The sequence below is a fragment of the Brachyhypopomus gauderio genome, chromosome 9 (assembly GCF_052324685.1).
Source record: "Brachyhypopomus gauderio isolate BG-103 chromosome 9, BGAUD_0.2, whole genome shotgun sequence".
Taxonomy (NCBI): Eukaryota; Metazoa; Chordata; class Actinopteri; order Gymnotiformes; family Hypopomidae; genus Brachyhypopomus; species Brachyhypopomus gauderio.
This window is the reverse complement of record NC_135219.1, coordinates 17,974,132-17,996,501: the sequence shown is the minus strand read 5'-3', so window position 1 is coordinate 17,996,501 and position 22,370 is coordinate 17,974,132. Positions and strand designations below refer to the sequence as shown.

General features: G+C 39.6%; 2 protein-coding genes across 4 annotated transcripts; both read left to right on the top strand.

The window, feature by feature from the left end:
- The first annotated feature begins 1,129 nt into the window (after positions 1–1,129).
- Positions 1,130–8,739, top strand: LOC143523316 (uncharacterized). 3 transcript variants are annotated; one of them, XM_077017702.1, is made up of 9 exons: positions 1,150–1,218; positions 1,942–2,733; positions 4,143–4,350; positions 4,659–4,758; positions 5,676–6,112; positions 6,621–6,817; positions 7,515–7,674; positions 8,070–8,187; positions 8,440–8,739. In XM_077017702.1, the coding sequence occupies exons 3-9, from the start codon at positions 4,167–4,169 to the stop codon at positions 8,468–8,470; spliced, it is 1,227 nt and encodes a 408-aa protein (XP_076873817.1). In that variant the 5' UTR covers positions 1,150–1,218; positions 1,942–2,733; positions 4,143–4,166; the 3' UTR covers positions 8,471–8,739. The 3 variants fall into 3 exon arrangements, with proteins under 3 accessions (XP_076873816.1, XP_076873817.1, XP_076873818.1); XM_077017701.1 differs by lacking the exon at positions 1,942–2,733 and having other exon boundaries at positions 1,130–1,218; positions 8,440–8,737; XM_077017703.1 differs by lacking the exons at positions 1,150–1,218; positions 1,942–2,733 and having other exon boundaries at positions 3,447–4,350; positions 8,440–8,738.
- Positions 8,740–9,214: 475 nt separating this feature from the next.
- Positions 9,215–11,583, top strand: LOC143522521 (uncharacterized). The gene is made up of 3 exons (XM_077016231.1): positions 9,215–9,320; positions 10,691–10,753; positions 10,943–11,583. Exons 1-3 carry the CDS (start codon positions 9,287–9,289, stop codon positions 11,581–11,583), a joined length of 738 nt encoding a protein of 245 aa, XP_076872346.1. The 5' UTR covers positions 9,215–9,286.
- The last annotated feature ends 10,787 nt before the right edge of the window (positions 11,584–22,370 follow it).

Here is a 22,370-nt window from a genome sequence, read left to right as displayed (position 1 = left end):
TGTTGCCATGGTAATTAATCAATAGAACACTTGAGCACTGTTCTGTTGATAAATTACTATGACAACAGTAAGCCTACATTCCCAGATAGCATACGATTCTGGGCCAAATGTGGCAGTATGCCGGCAGATCTGGCTGAATGTCAGCAAAGGCAACACGGTATTGGGCCATTTGTGGCCCACTGCTGGTCTACCGGAATTTTTCAGAAGTGCAGTTTTATTTTGGCCCAGTTACGGCATTAAGCTGGCAGATCTGCATAAACGTCAGCAACTGCACCACAGTTGGGCTACTTCTGGCCCACTGCCGGTCTACCGGAATTTTTCAGTTGTGCTGTTTCAGTCTGACATTAAGCAAGCAGATCTGCATAAATGAATCTGTTGCTTGCAGTAGACACTTACTTATATATATATATATATAAATTTATTGGCAAGACCCATCTGTATCTATGACCAAATTAGGTACATTTATGTAAATATCTTACATTAAGACAAATAATGAATGGCAAAATTGCTTAACGGTTCCCTAATATAATAATTTACCTTGTGTTGTCTTGGGTACTGTTCATTAAGTGTTACTGTTTATAGAGAAAGTGTATTTTCAGTGTTTTAATTCATTGTTATGAACCAAATGGTTGCTATTTACATCCACTAGTTTGTCAAAAAGCTAAAATTATTCCTGTGGGAATCAAACACATAAATAGGGACTAGGTTAAATCCTTGTGGAACTATTTAGACATTGATCTCCATGTACCAGCTCAGAAATGTTCACATTTTGTTAATGTTAGTTTATTAATGTACTGAATTAAATATTCTGAATTAAATACTGAATTAAATATTGTACTGAATCAAATATTAAATTAAATATTCCAGTCCAGTTCCTAATTACAACTATTTAGTCCTCCCTGCTCATTAATGTCACTCTGACACTCATTAGATATTATTACTGCAATAGTAAATAAATAATAGGTATGTAATCACATTGTAAGATGCATAGTTTATATATGTATAATTTATGTTTCCGAAAGTTGCCCATTTTTACTCTGTATTATAGTAATACAGTAGTGAAGCTGTCTTGTGGTTCTCAAAGAAGCAACATGGGGGCGTGGCATATATGGGGTGGGGGAGGGGTGGAGCGGGACGGAGTGAACCGGTCTGAACCTGTTTCACCCTGAGGAGAGCAGGCATCAACGCGGGAAAACCAAGTCAAGCCAACCTCATATGGTAAGTAAAGTTTTTTTTCTTATAAAAACATATGTGCTTCTTTTTTTTTGTTTAGGTTAAATATATTTGTATGTGCCTTTGAGTTGATGTGACTAATAGTTGGTAAAAAGCGTCAGAAGGTGCTAGCTAACGTTAGCGTATTCAGAACTAGCTAACATTAGCAAAGTTATCCGATATTTTCCACTTTTATATTTTCCCTGTCCGATGAACAACGCGTAATGTAATTTTTTCTTCTAACAAGGCACCATATAATTTACATAGGAAAGGAACATTTGAATGGCTAGCTGGCTATTGCTGTGCTTGGCAGATTTTTTTTACAAGATGCGGCTCGTGTGCGTATTACAATATACTATGGAGATATTGTTTTTAACATTGTAAAGCGACCTTGAGTTTGTGAAAGACGCTATATAAATTAAACTTATTATTATTATTATTGCAAGTTACGTATTTGTATGGTAATTAGCTCAGAAAAAAAGTATTTGGGCTAAATGTGAGCAGTAGCCATTAAGCCACATAATCTCTGAACTATGATAAAATTGATAAAATATTCCTCACTTATTTGATCATCTAATTTACAATATAACTTGGTCAGGGAGAGCATGATCTCTGTTGCCAGCTATCTTTGCACCATTTTCTTTTAACTGATGAATGTTAAACAGTAACTAGAATAATTATTTCTAAGAAATATTAATAAAATGCCATTGTGATTGTGTTTTCCTGTAGGTGGATGGTTGCCAGTTGTCCTTGACTACTTGAACTGCACATTTAACACTTTTACTCATTTCAGCCAAGCAATTTACTAAAGGCCTTAATCAATTCTGAAGCTTTTAGTTTACAGGCATTTAGAATATACTTTAAAAGTACTTGTTGAAATGGATAAATATAAATGGCCATATAGCGCTCAGTCAAATCTTCGAAAGAAGGCGGTTAAACAAATGAAAAGGACAACCGCCTCTCAAACTAGTGATGATATTATCCCACAAACAAATCTAGAGGAACCTGTTTCAGGTGATGTTGCTGAATACCAGCCTGGGACTTCAGAAAGTGAGCATGATAGTAGTGATGAAGATTCTTGCAGTGATGAAGAGCACTCTTCAGCTGACAATTTAATGAATTCCTTGTCAAATTGGGCAGTACACTATGGAGTCTCATTGCTGGCAATCACAACATTGCTTTCGATTCTTAGAATCCACTTTCCTTTCCTTCCAAAAGATGCAAGATCACTTCTTAAAACTAATACTCAATATAACATTGAAAGAATTGCAGGGGGATCATTCTACTATTTTGGAATTTTAAATGGATTTGGCAGAACTCTGGAGAAATTGTGTTCTTATTTTCCAGACAGACATACATTTAGGCTGCAGTTAAATTTTGATGGACTTCCTCTTTTTAAGAGTTCTGCTATACAGTTCTGGCCTGTACTTGGGCTGCTAAAGGGGACTGCCATCAGAGATCCAGTTGTTATTGCACTTTTTTCTGGAACTTCCAAACCAAGCTCACTGACTGAATATTTAGGTAAACTAGTTGATGAATTACATAGATTAGCCAATGGGTTTGTGATTCGTAATAAAACATATTTCCTCACTGTGTGCTCTGTTGTATGTGATGCCCCAGCAAGAAGCTTTATCAAAGCTGTTAAATCACATACTGGCTATCATGGGTGTGATAAATGCATTCAAACAGGTGTCTACATTAAACACAGAATGACTTTTCCACAATGCAATGCACCATGCAGAACTAATGAGTCCTTTAGGAAGAGAACTGATGAGGAGCATAACATAGGGCATTCACCACTAATGGATCTAAATATTGACATGGTTGCAGACTTCCCTCATGATTACATGCATTTGATATGTTTAGGTGTAACACGACGTCTGTTGGATCTTTGGTTGGGTAGTGACGGTCCCTTGAGAAGCCGCATTTCTGCTACTCAAAGTAATTTTGTAACAGCCAGGCTAATTTCCTTAAAAGATTATGTACCAGTTGAGTTTGCAAGGAAACCACGGACTCTGGCTGAAAGGCATAGATGGAAAGCAACTGAGTTTAGACAATTTCTGCTTTATACTGGTCCTGTGGTCCTCAGAGATGTGCTGTGCTCCCAAGTGTATCAGAACTTTATGCTTTTATCTGTATCTGTACATATTCTAGCAAGTCCAGCATTGTGTTTTTATATGAATGACTTTGCTAAGAATTTATTAATATCATTTGTTGAACATTTCAGTCAGTTGTATGGCCCAGAGTTTGTGGTGTACAACACTCACGGTCTTACTCACCTTTGTGATGATGTTAAACGGCATGGTAGTTTAGAAAACATTTCTGGGTTTCCATTTGAAAATTTCATGAGAAAATTAAAGAAGATGGTTAGAAAGCCCTTCAATCCTCTTGCACAAGTGATCCGCCGTCTCTCAGAAATAAATAATTCTAGTTGCAATATTGAATCCGAAGTGCATGCAAAGAGGACTTTGAAAACAGAACACAATGATGGACCTTTACCTCAGTGGTGTAACGAACCAGTCTCTCAGTTTAAAGAACTGATTGAGAATGGCACAGTTATCAGTAGTACACAAAAAGACAGTTGTGTGTCTATCAACAACAATATTGCTTTAGTTCAGAATATCTTTTTGTTTGAAAACAGTGAGTACATTGTCTATAAAGAATTTAAATACAAAGAAATATTTTTTGACTATCCACTAGATTCCACAAGCCTGGGTATTTTTGTCGTTTCTAACATTTCACACACACTCAAAAGTATTAAAGTAGATGGAAATATTAAAAAATACTTTAGAATGCCATTTCAGGACAAGTTTGTGGTTGTGCCACTTTTGCATTTGAAATAAATTGTAGTGGCCTTTTCCCTGTAAGAGCTTGGTTGTTTTGAGTTCAAATGTTTCTTGTAAAGTCTGTTCTTTTTTTTACTTGTCTAGTACCACGTCTACAGCAGAAACAAAATGTACAACATAGTTGGGTTCAAAGACACAGATGAGGTAGAAGTTGTTCCAGCTGCTTGGGTGAAAGATGGCATTTGCTACTGGCCTCCTTATAAAAAAGAAATGATACTGAGAGCAGTCAAATCTCAAGAGCAACCACAAGACTCATGGATCCCATACAGCATTCGTGTTATCTACACAGCAAGTAAGTATACAGCGTGTTTTGATTAATCGTGTCCTCATGATTTTAAGTAACAATGGTGCAACATAACATTTGTCATATGTTATTAATCCAGTATCAATATATTTATTGAAACATTTATGATTAAACTTCACTTAAGCTATGCTATGCTGGAGTGCTCATGCAAGTGTTTCATAGTTAAAGGAATTCCTATATATTTTAAAATGTCTGGGTACATGTGGATAGTGCCTTAGACATTAAGTGCAAGCCTGCTTTACAGAACAATACAGCCTCACAGTTTATAGTGGCTGAAGTTGTCTTTTAATTATTAGGTGATTACAGTGCTGCTAGAAGAAAACTACCTGAAGCTGTGGAGCACACAGATATACAATCTGAGGAAGAAGACCAACCTAGACCCAAAAGAAGGAGAAGGTAAGTGACCCGTGGTTGGTTTCAAGAGGTGACCAGCATCAAAATGTGTATCTCCACTTTTGGGGATTTTGACTTTTTTGCATCATGTGATAGTCATGTTTGTACAATTTCATGATGAATGGACCAATAGAAGTGGTCAAAAATAGATTGGAAAAAAGAAGGGTTCCATTGTCTTACATTCAAATTGAAGGGGGTATATATACAGGGGTAAATGAAATGAAACTGTCATTTTAGTGTGGGAGGTTTCTTGGCTAAATTGGAGCAGCCTGGTGGCCAATCTTCATTAATTGCACATTGCACCAATAAGAACAGAGTGTGAAGGTTCAATTAGCAGGGTAAGAGCACAGATTTGTTCAATATATTGCAATGCACACAACATTATGGGTGACATACCAGAGTTCAAAAGAGGACAAATTGTCGGTGAATTTCTTGCTGGTGCATCTGTGACCAAGACAACAAGTCTTTGTGATGTATCAAGAGCCACAGTATCCAGGGTAATGTCCGCATACCACCAAGAAGGACGAATCACATCCAACAGGATTAACTGTGGACTCAAGAGGAAGCTGGCTGAAAGGGATGTCCGGGTACTAACCCGTATTGTATCCAAAAAACCTAAAACCACGGCTGCCCAAATCACGTCAGAAATAAATGTGCACCTCAACTCTCCTGTTTCCACCAGTACTCTCCGTCGGGACAGTTATTACTGCAGTAATGTGGTCACAGTAATGTGGTCTAAAACCAGGTGTTTCAGTTTCATTGTCCAACCAGTGTGTGTATATTCGATCGAAATTATGTCATGGTCTCGAGCATTGAAGTCAAAAAGAGGATCAATGATCTTTCCCTCTAAGCTACGTGCACTATGCAAAGTGTATATATTATTTGGTAATATTATATTTGTTTTTTTTCTGTCTTTATAGACCAACCAGGAAGCTCTATTTGAATGAGAGCGCTGATGAAGATCCTGGGCAGAGGAGCATAGATTTACCCATTCCCCCCCGCATACAGCCTCCACTGTGCAGAGGCTTAGAAGAGACACCAGCGAATAAAACTACTGAGGAGTACATGTGGAAACAACCCAGTGCTGGGCCTTATGGGCAACAAAATATTCATCCTTCTTGGAAGCAAACTTCTAATTTAGAGTTTAATAATTTGCTGGACATTTCATGCAGTCAGGGAGCTCGTACTTGGAGCAACGCTCCTCAGAGGCCCTCCACATCATTCCAGGCAGATAATGGATTTAACAACTCTTCAGTCCCCTCATGGTCACAGGCGTCTCTTATTGAAAGGCCACATAGCTTTTCAGCCCCCAGTACCTCATGCACTGGTTCTTGTAGATGTGAAAGTGTTCATGGACGTAAGTATCTTAACATTGTAAATTCTAGTGTTAAGCTGTTTTGGAAACTGGTTTTAAATGATTTGTTCAACATTATGTTTAGGCTATGTTCACACAGCTGGTAAGTGGGACCCAAATTCAATATTTTTTATTGTTTGTGACACGTGTTGTCTATGTGGATGGGGAAAAAAACAAATTGAATCTGACATTTTTTGTTGGATTTTGGCCACTTTCATAAGATTTGAAATTATAAATTCACTTTCACGTCAGTCTAACAGGACTCTGAATGAGCTCTAGACTGTGGAAAAATTCAATCTCTCTGTGAGCTCTAATAACAGCTGTTTAAATACACTTTAAATACTCAAGTTTCTGAGGTTGCATCAAAATCATGCAAAACTGTCAAAAAGGTGGCTACATAGGATTTTCTTTGTATTTTACTGATTGTAGTTGAAGACTAATTTTTAAATTGTGGATATGTGTTACAGATGTCCTATATATTTTTAAATTTTATTATTTTATTTCTTTCTAGCATTGTTGCATGAATTGCTTACAAAGCAACAAATTATAATAGAGCAACAGAAGAACATCATCAGGATTATTCAGCATCTGAACCCAGAATCCACAACAGCAGATATAGAGGAGGGATTACTTCCTGTTCAAGACCTTGAAGCGCTTCAGAGTTTGGAAAGAAAACTAGTGTCTGTTCCAGACATCAAAAGCAAAATTGTAAGTCCTGTAAAAAACACACACACACAGGGGTTGGACAATGAAACAAACACTTGGTTTTAGGGTAATAATTAAATTTATTAGTATGGTGTAGGGCAGGGGTAATCAATTAAATCTTTCCGCGGTCCATTTTTGGCAGATTGCGCAGTCCTTAGGTCCGGGTCTGCGATGGCGAACGATAGTTGTTGAGTGGGGGGGGGGGGGGGGGGGGGGTGGCTGAACGTAACACTCAAATGGGTGGTGAACGTAACACTCGTCTCCGGTTTAAAATATAGTCTCCCGTTAAATTTTTTTTGGCATTTGGGTCCGTATCCAGTTAATCAGGAATGTAATTGGGTCCGGACAGGACGGCGTTCGGGTCCGGATCCGGACCGCGGTCCGCCATTTGGTGATACCTGGTGTAGGGCCTCCTTTTGCGGCCAATACACTGTCAATTTGTCTTGGGAGTGACATATAGAAGTCCTGCACAGTGGTCAGAGGGATTTTAAGCCATTCTTGCATGATAGTGGCCAGATCACTACATGGAAAACATTTCCTGACTCGCTCTTCCAAAACACCCCAAAGTGGCTTGTGATACATCACAAAGACTTGCTGTTTTGGTCACTGATGCACCAGCAAGATGTGCACTGACAATTTGTCTGGTAGGTATTTTGAAAATGAAAACTATGAAAATGTATATTATACATTGTACTTTCAGATTTGCACCTTGGGTCTTGCTGGTGGAGGTGACATCAGGGAGACTGTTTGGGCTGTAATGAAGCGAACATTTTCAAACAGTGTGGCCAAAAGGATCAACTGGCGAGGAGTAAATGGGAAAATGGCACTTCAGAGACTGCATCTGAAATCAGTACTGATTGGTAAGAATTAATTTCTGAATTTTTAAGCGTGTACTCACACTAGGCAATCTGTACCATGATCGAGCATTTTTGATTATCAATGTCCAGTTTGTTTGATTGATTAGTGTGATCACTCTGCAGCCAAAGACAGTGCTGAATTAATGTTTATAATCATCATCATAAAATATCGGCATCTGCCACAAATTATTTTACTTACATAAAATAAAGTAAATGTAAGTAAACTGCATTTTAGTTTTATTTGCATTTTTTTGGATTTGTGTTTGTACATTTTAATATGCCTTAGTCTGAAAAGGGAGAATGAGATTTGTGTCTGAGGGCAAAGCAGTGAACATTAAAAATTTGTATTTTTTAATTTAACGTGGTCTTTGTTTGATTTGTGATATTGAATTTTTTAGATGCTGTACGGAGGAATCCTATCACAGCCAAAGCAACTGATATGGATGTTGAACGGTGTATGAAGCGGTGGCTTCAACTTGCAGGGGACCGTGAAGGAGGAAGACGAGCTCGAATGAGGTACACGGATTTCAGTTGTGCATTACTTCCAGTGTATCTTGTCAGGCAAGAACAAAAGTCCATGAAACAGAAGTTACAATTTAAATTGATTACTATCACATCATACTCAATGTGACTGTAAAGTTAAGTGTTGTTAGGTTGCATATTATGGATAAGGACCCCCGAAATTGTTATTTTCTTCTTAGGTGTGTCTAATGAACCATGTTCTATGCTTCTTTGTTGAATAAATTTTTCATTTTTGTTTGTTTTTAGATCCAGTGAAAGAACCAGTGAGAGGACATGAGCAACACCGGCAAACCCACTAGTTAGGAGTTATGTTGTTGTTTATGAATGTTTAAAATGTTTTAAAAATACACTATAAATCAACACATACTTATGATTTGTATATAGTTTAATGAACAAATAAGCACTAGCCTAAGAAATTAATATACTCTTATCAATCTAGTTTTTAACATTAGCAAGTTTAACTGAATACAGATGCAATATAGGAATAAAACAATTGCATTTATTTTTATTTTCATTATCATTTTATATTATAAGTCTTATTTAATATTTGACAGTTCTTCATTTGCATTTAAATGTGTACACATTAGAATAAAAATATGAAATAAAAATTCTTGTTTTTCAGTTATTTTTAATGATTCAGTACATCTGTTATTTACACAGTGAAGTACTTAAAATGAACTGCACTTAAATTAAGTTACAGCTTAAATGTTATTTAAGTGTATTTATTATACTAATGCAAATATTTTTCATCTGGGCCATTAATGAGCCAAATGGTTCTAATCCGGCTGAGTTCTGGTAATGTTGGCTGAATTTAGGGCTTATTTTGGCCATATTCTGGGTGACCTTTGGCTAGATAATGGCGGATGTTAGTTGGGCCAGAATTGGCCCGTCATTCCAAACCGCAACCGGGCCAGAAGAATGTGGCGTATGTGGGCCATATCTGGCCCGACAAAAATTTGCTATCTGGGTTTAGTTCGAAATCAATTGTTGCGTCAAAAACGCGCCATATAAATGTTATTCACACGTGTATATCTACAAACAGAACTTTCTCACCTCAAAAGTTTGTACTTTTGATTAAGATTGTGTTTTCGATATGAGTTTTGATGACAACCACCTTTTGTACACAGGTATAGTGAGACTCCATTTCACGTATTCTTCTTTTGTAAAATGACAAATACAGGGTTGCCAACTTCTGAACTTCACTTGGAGTGAGATTTGAACTTGGAGGGGGGGTCGAGTGTAAATTATTGACGGGGTTGCGAACGTAAGTTGTTGACGGGTGGCGGGTTAAATTGTCACCGGGCGGGGTGTAAAACGGATACAAATTAAGTATTATATCGCGATCGATCGATCGCCAGTGGTTGGCGCCAGAGCGAACTAGTAACTCATTGAATCATATGGATCAGAGGTAGAGTCCTGCACCGGGTCGGGTAATATGCTGAAACGGGTGGGTTTTACACATACCGCAATTTTACGGGTGGGTATGCGGGCGGGTAAGTTAAATACGGGTGGGTAGCACATGAATATGTGGTCATTTTTAGTAGGCTTTTATTTGCTACGTAATGAACATAGTGTTACCTTTTGCCTGATTAGCGCCTCCCGATGGTGGTGGCGAAGCTCAGGGGAGCTTACTTATACCGTAGCTCCGTTGGCCAGAGCGGGCTGAACTTTACTCTTCACCCGTTCTGGGGTAATACCCAAACTTCGGTTCTTTTCCAGCGGAAACATGAGCAGAGGCTGGTTATAACGCAGTACCGGGCATTTATTGTAGCTTGCTTGGTGGTTTCAAAGCTAAATGGGTGGCCGTGCTAGAACAAAGAAAAATGAGGAGAGAGAACTTAGCGTGCTGCTCCCACCACAGCAGATAGGAAACTACTACCACTGTGAACCTATGCGATTTTATTTAGTTGTTATACTGGCATTTGTTCCCTCTCGTTTTGCATTGTGTTATGGCACCGGTTGGCTACATACATTTTCTTGCGTTTTACCAGTTGCTACTTTTAGATAGGAATAGCCTACTGTTCCTGCACCGCAACATTAGATTTTATTTTGTGTTGTACTGACGTTTTTTCAGAGGCGCATTGTAAAATAAAGTGCTCTATAGCAATACTTTCGATTTGTGTGATTTTTCACGGGTACGGGTGGGTAATGGGTAAAATATTAACGGGTCCGGGCGGGTACAGATTTAACTTTGAACCACGGGTTCGCGGGTGGGTGGGTGCTGTACTCTGCGGATATGGGTGGGTGCGGGTCTCAAAAAACGGATCCGTGCAGGACTGTTCAGAGGTAAATAAACTAGATTTTTTTTCAGCGTGAGAAATCGGATGTGTGGCGTGAGAGCGTGTGAAGACGGTTAAATGCGTGTGTCTCACGCTCAATGCGTGAGAGTTGGCAACCCTGCAAATAGTAATTCTTATCTATTAAAAAAAATAAGTGTCCTGAGAACTGTTGTAAGATGACTGGATATAATTTAAGAATCAATATAATTTGTGAACAGGAAATGGACTATTCATGGGTAACCCTGTCCAGAACATTCCAGTCCATCCTGTCAGAGCTGCTGGTAGGTTAACATTTCTTACGAAGCCTTAATAATAACATTACAAAGATCAAAACTGACTAAGAAACACATATCCTAAGATGCTAACTTTCAATGTAAATGTTTTAAAGTATATACGTTTGTATTCAACAATGCATCCACCTTAAATTTGTGAAAACACAATATTACAATGCCAGTATTTCTGTTGGATAGGACACATCCCAACATTTGGAGGTGTGGTTCCCCCACTGGTGTCTCCGTGGACGTATTATGGGAATTACCCACAACCAAACCTGATGGTTCTAGGAGGACTCCCCCACTCAGCCTTTGGCCAGAGTCAGCAGCTCCAGACCATGCCCAGCCCACAGAGCACTTTTGTCCCACTCAGGAAACAGGAGGAGAGCAGGACAGACCAGGCAAAGCGTAAAATAAGTTTTGATGTGTATGATCCTGGGAACTTTGAAGCCAGACTCAGAAAGATGATAGAGGAAGAAGGGTCCTGCAATTCACCTCAACATAAGAGATTAGGTCATAAAGACAATGACTGGACCACAGGAAAGGACGTCACAGAACTCGGAGTCCCTAAGACGTCAGTGATGGTGGGAGACCCTGAATCATCACATGCACACAGCAAGAGGAAGAGGAAGGCCAGCAGCCAAGAGAACAACAGAGAAGATTTGAGATGTGAGAGTAAGAGTCCAGTAGAACATGAGAGGAAAGATGCAGGGAAGAGGCAGATTAGTAAGAGAAAGAAAGAGAAAGGTGCCAATAATAAGAATGAGAGTAAAAAACAGAGAGTAAAGGAAACAGGTCACCTCAGGAACATCCGCTGCCACAAACGCTGGGCCCACTGAGGTGAGCCAGACAAGTAGAAAGAAACTTGTTCAACAATTGGCGCAGTCCATCCAGGTTTTCCATGAGCTTGGACCCAAACCAAGTAAAGGTGACTCAGGTGACAAAAAAGGCAAGAACCTGCAGACACCAACATCATGGAGAACTTGTGCGGTAAAGGACTCACCTGGACTGGGAGGCATGCATGAGGAGAGCACTCAAAAAAACACAGCACAGGAGAGAGCTACACCCTCTCCGGCAGGAGAGCTTCCAATATGCTCGAAGCAACTGCATCTCTCAAACCGAGCTGTTCGGGGTAGGCCAAATATTTCCAAGATCGTGGCCTTCACAAGAAAATTGAAGAACAGACTGAGAAAAAATCTCCAGAATCAGTTGGTCCGACGCATCAGGACGCGGCCCTTTCCAAAGTCACACAGCAAGACCACTTCAGCCACTGACTGCTCCATCATTGTTGTTCCCAATCAGGGAGAAGAGAAAGACACCACAAAGTCCACCACACTGCAGCAGAAGGTGGAGGAGAAAGAGACCACAATGTCCATCACACTGCAGCAGAAGGTGGAGGAGACAGAGACCACGAGGTTGACCACATTGCAGCAGAATGAAGCCAACGGGGTCCCCCTTAAGAGCCTGCAGCACAACACCTCCCCTACCAGAGATGACTGGTCTTTAATGGGCTTCATGAACCGCATGGGCCTAAAGACCAGGAATCAGTAACTCCAGGAGTGACTTCACCTTCTATACGCAAGAGTAAGTGGAAAAAAATGGGGGCAGACAGCTGCTTTGTTATGACCAATGTAGTTCTTACAACTAACATTTCTCTCATCCTACACATACTAAGACTTTCTCATACTTTGTATTAGCGGCATAATTCAAGGATGTCTTTTCAACACTGGAAGGTGCTATTTATATGGCTGTATTATTAGCAGCGTAACAGTCAAAGGCTGCTTATATAAAAACTCCCCCCTTCCAGTATCTTACTTTTTGATTCGTTGTCACCCTGTGACCACAGCAATGGCAGAGAGGGCAGTTACGCAGCTGACCTCGGAGGACAAGACCGAGCAGAAGATCCAGTTACGGCGACCCAAGATCGAGAGGCTGAAGCTTCGTGGCCAAGGCCTTTCTCCGCCCCTCCCGGCCCTGTCGCCTAGCACCAAACTGCCCGCCCTCAAACTGCCCGCTCTCAAGCCGTGAGCACCGTCCACATCAATTCCACAGCTTCAGATGTGGACGCCAGAATTGTCTTTTTATTATTGTTCTTTTTTTATTGTATAATAAAAACAGTGCTTGCAATGGTATGATTTTGGTACAGTTTATTTCTAGATTGCAGATTGCAAACTGGATTTCTAGACATTCTTATACTGAAATATGTAAATATACAGAATTTATAAATAAAGGCAAGTCTAATTTATATATAATATATAAAAATATAATATCTAATATATAAAAATGTATAATTAATATTAATTCTAACAATAAAGGAATGTTCTAAATAATAAAATAGTACGAATTTCAGTAAATAGTGCATATTTACTCTCGGAAACGAGAACCAGCAGGCTTGCCTGAAACGCTACTCCCACATGACGACAAGCTCAATTTAGGAAAAATTGAGGCCTGTGTAAGAGATATTAAAAGCTGGATGTCTCTAAACTTCCTCCAACTTAATGAGAACAAGACAGAAGTTCTCCTCCTGGGCCCTAAGGCCTCAAGACAGAAAATTCCAGATCTAGTGCTTAATCTCGCAGACTACCCCATAAGGTATGAACCATTTTAGGACAGTTCCTGAGAGTCCAACCCAGTTCTCAAGTCTATCTATGAGAATTTTGTGGTCAATGGTGTCAAAGGCAGCGCTGAGATCGAGCAGTAGTAGAACAGACATGTTTCCTGAGTCTGTATTTAGCCGAATGTCATTGATAACCCTAATGAGTGCAGTCTCAGTACTATGATTAGGTCGGAAGCCAGACTGAAATTGGTCTAAACAGCTATTTGTGGACAGAAAGTGCATAATTACCTTGAAGGGTAGATTAAAAATTGGTCTATAATTATTCAACAAGTTTGCATCTAGAGTTTTCTTTTTCAAGATAGGCTTCACAACTGCAGTTTTTAATGCACTCGGAAATACACCTGACATGAGTGAAGAATTTACTATTGTCGTAGAAATTTTCTGGAAATGGATGAGGACTCAGACGTGGTTAAATGATTAATTTATTACAAAAATATAAATATATATAAATAGGACAAAGACAGACACAGACACGAGAGTCTCATTCAAGCATGACAACTCTGAAGGCAGGGGGGCAGTCCCCCTGCTTATATACAATCTTAAACACAATTCAGCAGTTCTAACAGCAGGTTATCTTTAGCACAGCATGTTCCAAAACATAAGCGTCCAGCAGGCTACTTTGTCTCACATGTGTGTATCTCCTAATATGGACTTCCCTAGAGTTAGCGGAAGCAACTGATGTATCAGTTGAACACAGAGAAAGCTAAATGACCCAAGACTAGTAGCCTAGTGACTACCAGTTAACAGAGTGCTCTTACGCTCAGCACTCTCCCTGACCTGGGTCACAGTATAGCACACATGCATAATATGAACTGAACATAAGTACATGATTACACTGAAACACACTACTTCATTATTGTAGTCCTTCTGCTTAGTCAGAATGGACATGTCCTAAATCATAAAGTTCATAATGATCTCTTATAATAACTAAACATGATCTAATCAATGATGATTAGTCAATAATCAATAATTTCTGTCACACTATTTGAAGAATGTTCATTGATATTGCGGAAAAGACATTCTTTAAAAACTTGGTTGGTCATTACCATTATCAAGGCTGCAAGTGGATGATTTGAGATGACTCACTGTATCAATTAAACCTTCTTCGTTAATAGTACTAAACTGGGACATGTTGAACATTTTGCGTGGTTTTGGACAGAGTTGTATAATCCAGGTTCAGAAAGTAAAAATCCTCACCAGGATTTTGCTCAAGCTTGATAGATTTTTTTAATTAGTGCAATCCATGTAAAATTAGTGGAATCAACACAATCCAGGAAGCCTGAGCAAAATCCTGGTGAGGACTTTTACTTTCTGAACCTGGATTATACAACTCCGGTTTTGGAGAGAAAATTGGCTCATTGGTGGATGTAGGCGTACAGATGGCTTGTCTGATATTATGGATTTTAGTATTAAAGAATTTTGCAAACTCATTACATCTCTCAATTGAAACTAGCTCAGGGGTCATATATGTAGGTGGGTTTGTTAGTCTGTCAACCATAGTGAAAAGCACTTTGCTATTGTTAATAATGCTAGAGAAGAAGGATTGTCGAGCTTTGCACATTATTTTATTGTAATCACGCAGCCTATCTTTGAAAATCTTTGTACGTGAAGGTTGGTTTTACGCCATCTGAGCTCAGCCTTTCTGCATTCTCTTTTTTGGTGCTGAACTGCAGGATCATTTCTCCATGGAGCTTTCTGCTTACATTGCATGGTTTTAACTCTAACTGGTGCAATCTGATCCAAAATACTGGCAGTTTTTGAGTTGAAACTATCCAGCAGAGTATCAACAGAGCCTGATAGTTGGCAAGGTGCAGAGCACACTTTGGTAACAAAAAGTGCAGCTGTCCTTTCATTTATCTGTCTTTTCTTTAACCTAACCTACCTGGCATTGCTATGGATTGAAATCCACATTTCAAAAAATACACAGTAGTGATCAGACAATGCAACATCCTTAATACAGCCTGAAATGTTAAGACCCTTTGAGATAACCACATCCAAAGTGTGACCATGGCAGTGCGTGCTTCCAGACACATGCTGAGAAAGTTCAAAAGATTCAAGTACATCATAGAATTCTTTGGCATAACTATTATTGGGATTATCAATATGAATGTTAAAATCACCAGCAATAACAAAATGATCAAATTCAGTAGAAATAAAAGATAACATATCTGTGAAATCATCAATAAAATTAGCATTGTACCCAGGAGGCCTGTAGACAGTTACTAGTAATATTCTTTGTACCCCTTTTAAAATTGCACTCAAATATTCAAAAGATGTGAAATCGCCAAGTGGTAACTGCTTGCATTGGAAAGTATCATTAAACAGCATTGCTACACCTCCCCCTTTCTTGCCATTGTGAGAAACATTTAAAAAGTTAAAGTTTGGTGGAGCCGACTCAGTTAGCACAATATCAGCACTATATGAATTTAACCATGTCTCTGTTAAAAGCATGAAATCAAGCCCATAAGATGTAGTTAAATCATTAATTAGATAAGACTTGTTTGTAATAGATCTGACATTTAGTAGAGCTAACTTAATAACCTGTACATTTTGGTTCAGAGACTGAGATACTTCCAACATACTGTAGGTTGGATGTATTCACAGTATCTGACCTAAACTCCTTGTTCTTTCTGCTTCTGATCAGAACTGGAATGGGAGAGATAATTGGGACACAGGGTCCATGCTTGTTTTGAAAATATGTACCGCTGATATCAACACTGTAGCAGCACGGACCCAAAAGATGTTAATTTTCCTTTACGGTGGTGGAGGGTGGGTGGAGCTCCTGCTGGTGATGAGCTCGCGAGCGGAGCTGTCTATTTGGTGGATTATGAGCTTGTTTTTTTACTTTGAGGTTGTGGGGGAGATTTGTTTATTAAGGACTGTGGGGGAGAAGTTGAGGTGATTTGCCGCTGTACCTGAGGACTCGCTGACAGTGAAAGTGTCAGTCTTGTCCCTACAGATACAAGCTTCTCCATGGTTTCTGGGAAGTTCAGGTGAGGTGATGATGAGGTGGAGGATGGTGTGGATTGTCTATTCGGTTGTGGTGTTTCTGGCAGCTGATACAGCACATGGCTCCCATCTAATTACTCCGCATCCTCTGTGGGGGGAGGATGTTGTGTCTCTGTAGTGGCGACGGTGTCCTTGGGTGTTAACGCTGACGTTTCTTCACCAGTTGAAACAGAGAAGTTACACAGAGATAAAATAAAGTTTTCTGACAGGAGATTGACACCCCTCTTGTTAGTTTGCAGTCCGATTGAAGAATTCTCTCTTCCCAAAAAACAGATTGAAGTTGTCAATGAAGTTCAGTCCATTTGACCTGCAGGTTTTCTGCAGCCAAACATTTAATGCCAGTAGCCTTGAGAACGTATTGCAGCCCCCTGCAGGCACAGGGCCACTGATGAATACCTGATTTAATGCCGGAGTTGCTGCCACACTCCAGAAATGTTTATAATCTCATCTGTCCTGTGTATGTCCTTATACAGAGCTAATTTTCCCTGTTTTATTTTCTCGAGGAACACAGATGAGGAGAGACAAGCCTTTTCCAGAGATCCATCCTGGGCCAGCCACCTCCTGCCTAACCGGATATGCCTACACCAAAATGGACATTATCCCTTACAGGTCTAAATTGTTCTTCTGTGTAAATTGTTGTCATTGGCATGGTGACCGGCGTCGGCCCAGAGGAGTATTTTCAAGTGTCCAATACTCATCTCTGTCACACACACATCACCAATAAATGTAACAATTCAGCATGAAATAAAAAAACAGGAAATACTAAGGCCAGCAAAATGGTGGTGGATCCTCTTAGGACCCCCGGCCTGCTACGGACCTGCTGGCGCTGCCATCACCGTTTCCTAGCAACAGACGTCACGCCACACACCCGTCCCACAAAAAAATGTCTTCTGCTCCACACTCCACCACGTCCCCAGAAACGAAAGCTTATGTAGAGATGCAAATGTGAGTGGGAAGAGGCACATTGATGACTGAATAGCATCATTTAAGGCAAATTAAGATGAATTTAAGGCAAATTGAAAGGTTTGTAAAATATTGACAATGATATGGTACAGAACATTGTTATTACTGATTCAGTTTCCTATTGAAACTACTATTGAAAGAACAAATCATGTCAATAGATTAAATCTAAACCTCTGTTTAACTGTTTGAATGGTCTGATTCAATTTAATTAAGAATTTGTCATCTCACTCATTCTCTCCAGGTTACCGCAGCACCACACAGTCACAACCTCAGTTACAACAGTGCTGACTGTGCACATAAACTGCATCAAAATATTCTTTCAAAATATTCTTTCAGATTCAAAATTTAGGGAGAACAAAGGCAGAGGCAGTGGTTAAAGATGTCCTTGCTCCAAAGGCAGTGAGTGACGTTGTGAAGGCCCTAACATCAGATAAATCCTGACCATTCTCATTACACACAGATGCATCAAATAAAAGCAACAGGAAGATGTTTCCCCTCGCTGTTCAATATTTCAGTCCAGAATGTGGGATCACCAACAAAATGTTTGATTTCATGGAGAATCCAGATGAGTCTGCTGCCGGGATTGTAGCTCTGATAGACTGTGCATCAGACTCTGGAACAGCTGAGCTGATTTATACCTCACAAACTATCTCTGGACTCGTTCTCGCCCCCTACTGTGCAATTTTCCTTTGCACATTTATTTGAGACACCTACAGCTATATACATATTTACAACGCGCGTTCATGGAAAGAAATAAAACAGTCTTAAATTGAGTCCTCTTAATCAGAGTTTAAAGATCGGTGACTGCAAAGTCACATAGATCCCGTCATCACATACATTACGAGCCTGCTCTCCCAGGCTCGTCCCCCCTCTGCCTAGTTACACCCCATTATATTCTATAAGCCCCTCCCCAAGAACATTCCATTCATCATACATTATTTGAAAAAATAACTGTTTTTGCACAATTTCTTGCATGTGCTGGCACTCATTATCTCCAGGGTAGTTAATTTTGCGATGTGGTGCAGCCTTAAATTGTGAAATACAGAGACAACAAATGACAGGAACATGTTTCTGCAATGTGCTCCCCGAGTAAAAACACATCTTCAGAACCAATCTCAGCCCGAACGAACTGGTTGACAAAGGACACACTGACACCTGTTGATTTTTGGCGTATCACACGCTCTGCTGCTCTGACCACCTTCACTGTTCCATCTGAGGGGATCATCAGACCACCATTGTTTTTAAGTTGAAGCAGGTGGTAGATCTGGTCAAAGGATGAGGGTACAGCACCTTTGACAAGGCTTGCACGGCACACCTCACAGGACAGTTTTTTCAGAATTTTTCGGACAACAAACCCTGAAATGTAGACCAGGGCATTGTCCACAAGACCACCAAAGCAGGTGGGCAGGTAACTGTGGTCACATATGACTGCAGAAATGTTTGCAGATGGGGACGGGAGCTCTTCTTCTACCATTAAAGCAGAGTGCATGTCTGCAGCCGATAGTGATACAGTCTCATCTTGTGCTGCCACGTTGCCCGACGTACTTGGTGAGACACCACAGCGCACCATCAGACGATGGAAAATGCCCTGGAACTGCCCTGCAGTGGGACTGTTATTCCAGCCTCCTAAAAAAATCTAAAACATTTGCACACTTAGATTACAGAGATATTTAATGAGGACACTCATAGTCATCAAAGACACATCTTCTGAGGGTAAGTATGGAAAATGTATAACCATGTTTCCTCACAGGCTATGAAATGTAAGTATGGTAATAACTGTATAACCATGTTTCTTCCACAGGTAGGCTATAAAAACAAATGCATAGGTGTCTGAAGAGGTCTATAATATTGTAAACAAGTGATGTATATTCTCTACTAGAATGCCCACCCAGATGGTACCAATATCCGCTCTGGCTCACGGACTGAAAAGACTAATTATAATGTGAAATTTCTACCTGATGCCCTGACAGAATGGAACAAAAGTTCCAAGTGATCCTGACTGAAGCGGTATGTGCAGACATAATGCTGGACTTGGAATTTTTTGTGTTCCTTGTTGCTACAGGCTAAAATATAAGAAACTTAAAACAACTTCCATAAAACATTTGAATTAGTATACCACATTGTATTGTAATACAGAATACATCACTAACCCCTAAACATGCAGAAAGAACAAAAAGTAAAAACATGTTTTTACCTTTTAGCAAAGTATGATATTAACTTTTGTTTCACATATGTATCATAAATACATCTAAGTGCATTACAAATACGTGCTTTCATGATGTGTGTGTGTGCGCGCGCGTGTGTGTGTGTGTGTGTGTGTATATATATATATATATATATATATATATATATATATATATATATATATATATATATATATACAGTCATACCCCTGTCAAATTTTGACTTAAATTTACTTTTATTTAACCAGAAATTATATTTTTGACTGGAAATCTCCCAGGAGATAATACGATGATGTACAAGAGGCATCATTGTGGGGAAAAAAAATTCTCAGCTTTTATTCACATTTGAACAAAAAGTAGCATGTCCAAAATTATTCAGACCCTTCTCAATAATTAATAGAAAAGCCTTTATTTACAGCAATCAAACGCTTCCTGTAATTGCTGACCAGCTTTTTGCATGTCTCCACTGGTATTTTTGTCCATTCATCTTTAGTGATGAGCTCCAACTCTTTGGAGGTTGGAGGGTCTCCTTGCCATCACCCTGATCTTTAGCTCCCTCCACAGATTTGTTGGTATGGGAGGAGTGAGTAGTTACAGGCTGCAGTGTGCCTGTAATCAGGCATGTGATAAGGGCACCATGGGGTCCTTGCAGCAATAGCGTGGCTAAGCTAAGCAGCACAACGGGACGACAGGGTTGGAGCGTGAGCTCGACTTTACGGAGTGTTCGCTGTTGTAAGGTACGTATGGAAGAAAAATAGTTCCATCGGATTTTGAATTCGTATTTGAAGCACTGAATTTGTTTGCCCTTGAATTTGAAGCTCTGAATTTTTTTTGCACTGAAATTATGCATCTGAATTTTGTTGCCTTTGAATTTAATGCTTATTAAAATACAATGAAAAAAAATTCGAGCGTTAAAAAATTCAAAATATTTTTTTTCAAGTTGCTCGAATTCGATTGGTCAAATTTGGCTCACAAAATACGCGTGCAAAATTTCGCGTGCTAAAATACGAGTTCAAAGATATTTAGAGTAAACATCCGGGACACAAAGGATGAGCAATCGATTCAAGACTCCAATCGAACCAAATCCAACCAATCACGCTCCACTGGTCACGGCACTGTTTGAAGCCACAGGCGGAGAGAGAAAGTGAGTTATGTCGGCGCACGGGATCGGCTCCTCTTCGGTGAGTGTATTTACTCCTTTATTTGTCTATTGTGGTGTTTAAGATACAGTAAACGACGTGTTGCACATCAGAGGTTTGCGCTGGACTGATCTTTTTTTTTTAACTCGCTATGTAGTCAACATAGCTGCGTATGTGTGTGTCCGTCAGTCCACACTGTGCTTTATGATATTATATTTATCATAAAATCATTACATTCGTTTATTACTTCCTTACCAGTCGAGTAGTTTACAACTGTTTTTAACTTTCCGTGGGGTAATGGTTAGTGACGAGAGCTTCGGACAAAACGAGCCTGGGTTCGATACCCGCGACTGATGAGCGATTTGTTATAATTAATATTTTTTATTCATTTATATATATACTGGACCGGTGCCAGGACATATACAGTGGGGGTGGCGGCGTGTGACGATTGTTGAGCGGGCGAGGGGGCGGTAGCAATAGTAAAATAAATGGGTCTTATCATTTAAATTGAGGGGGCGGGACACCTCGCCTGAGGGGACGACGCCCTTTTTTGAAGTAGAAGTTTCAGAACTTAATACAAGGTATTTCAGTTTGATCATATTCCAGGATTAAAAGGCTGTTGTGAGATCTATGGGTAGCTGTAACAAGCATCTACTATGATGTTCTCCATTACCTTGAAGGAGAGGGCTCAGCATTTCCAACATCACACACATCTTCTGTTGCCACTATGTGTTCTTACCACGACTGCAGGAAGACCTAGATACTTTTGTAGTGGTTGGGACAATCATCCAATAATAACCAGACCCTCAATCAACTGTGGGTGCTGGGTCATTCACATCACCCAGTTCCTGCAGCAGATAGCACAGAGGTACATGCAAGTGTAATATGATTTTAACAAATAGTGTGGTTTATGTATAAAGTTTGGAAGTGGCTATTTTATCCACATAAGTGTATACAACTTATTTGTAGGGAATGGAGATTCCCAATATTGAGTGGGACAACACTGGACTTCCCATTGATGACCACTCAAATATCATTGTCCCACACACAGAATGCCCACTGACAGATGAACAGATGACAGCTTTGAGAGATGCAGTTAACCCAGGAGCTGCATCCCAGTCCTCTGGCTGTGATCTTTACATTTCTGCTGTCCAGTTTTGTGAGAATTTCCTGTCTATTTGAAACAACTGGTCTGAGAATTGGAATAAAATAACATCTTTACAAAGTTAAGACCATATGAATGAAAAATTAATGGCAAATTTTGTCATCAGTTTTAGTTTGAGTAATAAAAAAAACAATAAAAAACTGAGATGCAGCTTCATTACTTTTTTTAATTATTTACAGAGTAGGAGACATTGCAGTAAATGGATACAATCAAAAGTTGTTTGATTGCCCAATTTTGTTATTCTGATGTTTGACATAAAGGTAAAAATTATACACCACAGAAAATAAAACTAATTAAAACTCATGCTTGACTCACTTTCATTTTATTAAGAGTTGAAGTTTTCAAAAATGATATCAAACATAACAGAGTTAGTCAAATTCCCTTCTGCCTCTTTTGGAAAAAGCAAGGCCACTGTCAGGTCGTCGAGTGAGCACTGTCCACATTGGGGATTCTTTAATCCCTCGTCTAATGCCCGGTTCACACTACACGACTTTCAGTCGCCAGGTTTTTGTGCCGTTCGCACTACACGACTGGTCGTGCTGTAATCGCG

Bases quoted from the DNA above. Each gene is read 5' to 3' on its own strand.
- LOC143523316 (XM_077017701.1), top strand. The intron at 6,818-7,514 runs GTAAGTCCTGTA...TTGTACTTTCAG, and splicing joins CAGACATCAAAAGCAAAATT to ATTTGCACCTTGGGTCTTGC. The intron at 8,188-8,439 runs GTACACGGATTT...GTTTGTTTTTAG, and splicing joins GGAAGACGAGCTCGAATGAG to ATCCAGTGAAAGAACCAGTG.
- LOC143522521 (XM_077016231.1), top strand. From the start codon at position 9,287: ATGAGTTTTGATGACAACCACCTTTTGTACACAG. The intron at 9,321-10,690 runs GTATAGTGAGAC...ATTTGTGAACAG, and splicing joins CAACCACCTTTTGTACACAG to GAAATGGACTATTCATGGGT. The intron at 10,754-10,942 runs GTAGGTTAACAT...TCTGTTGGATAG, and splicing joins CCATCCTGTCAGAGCTGCTG to GACACATCCCAACATTTGGA.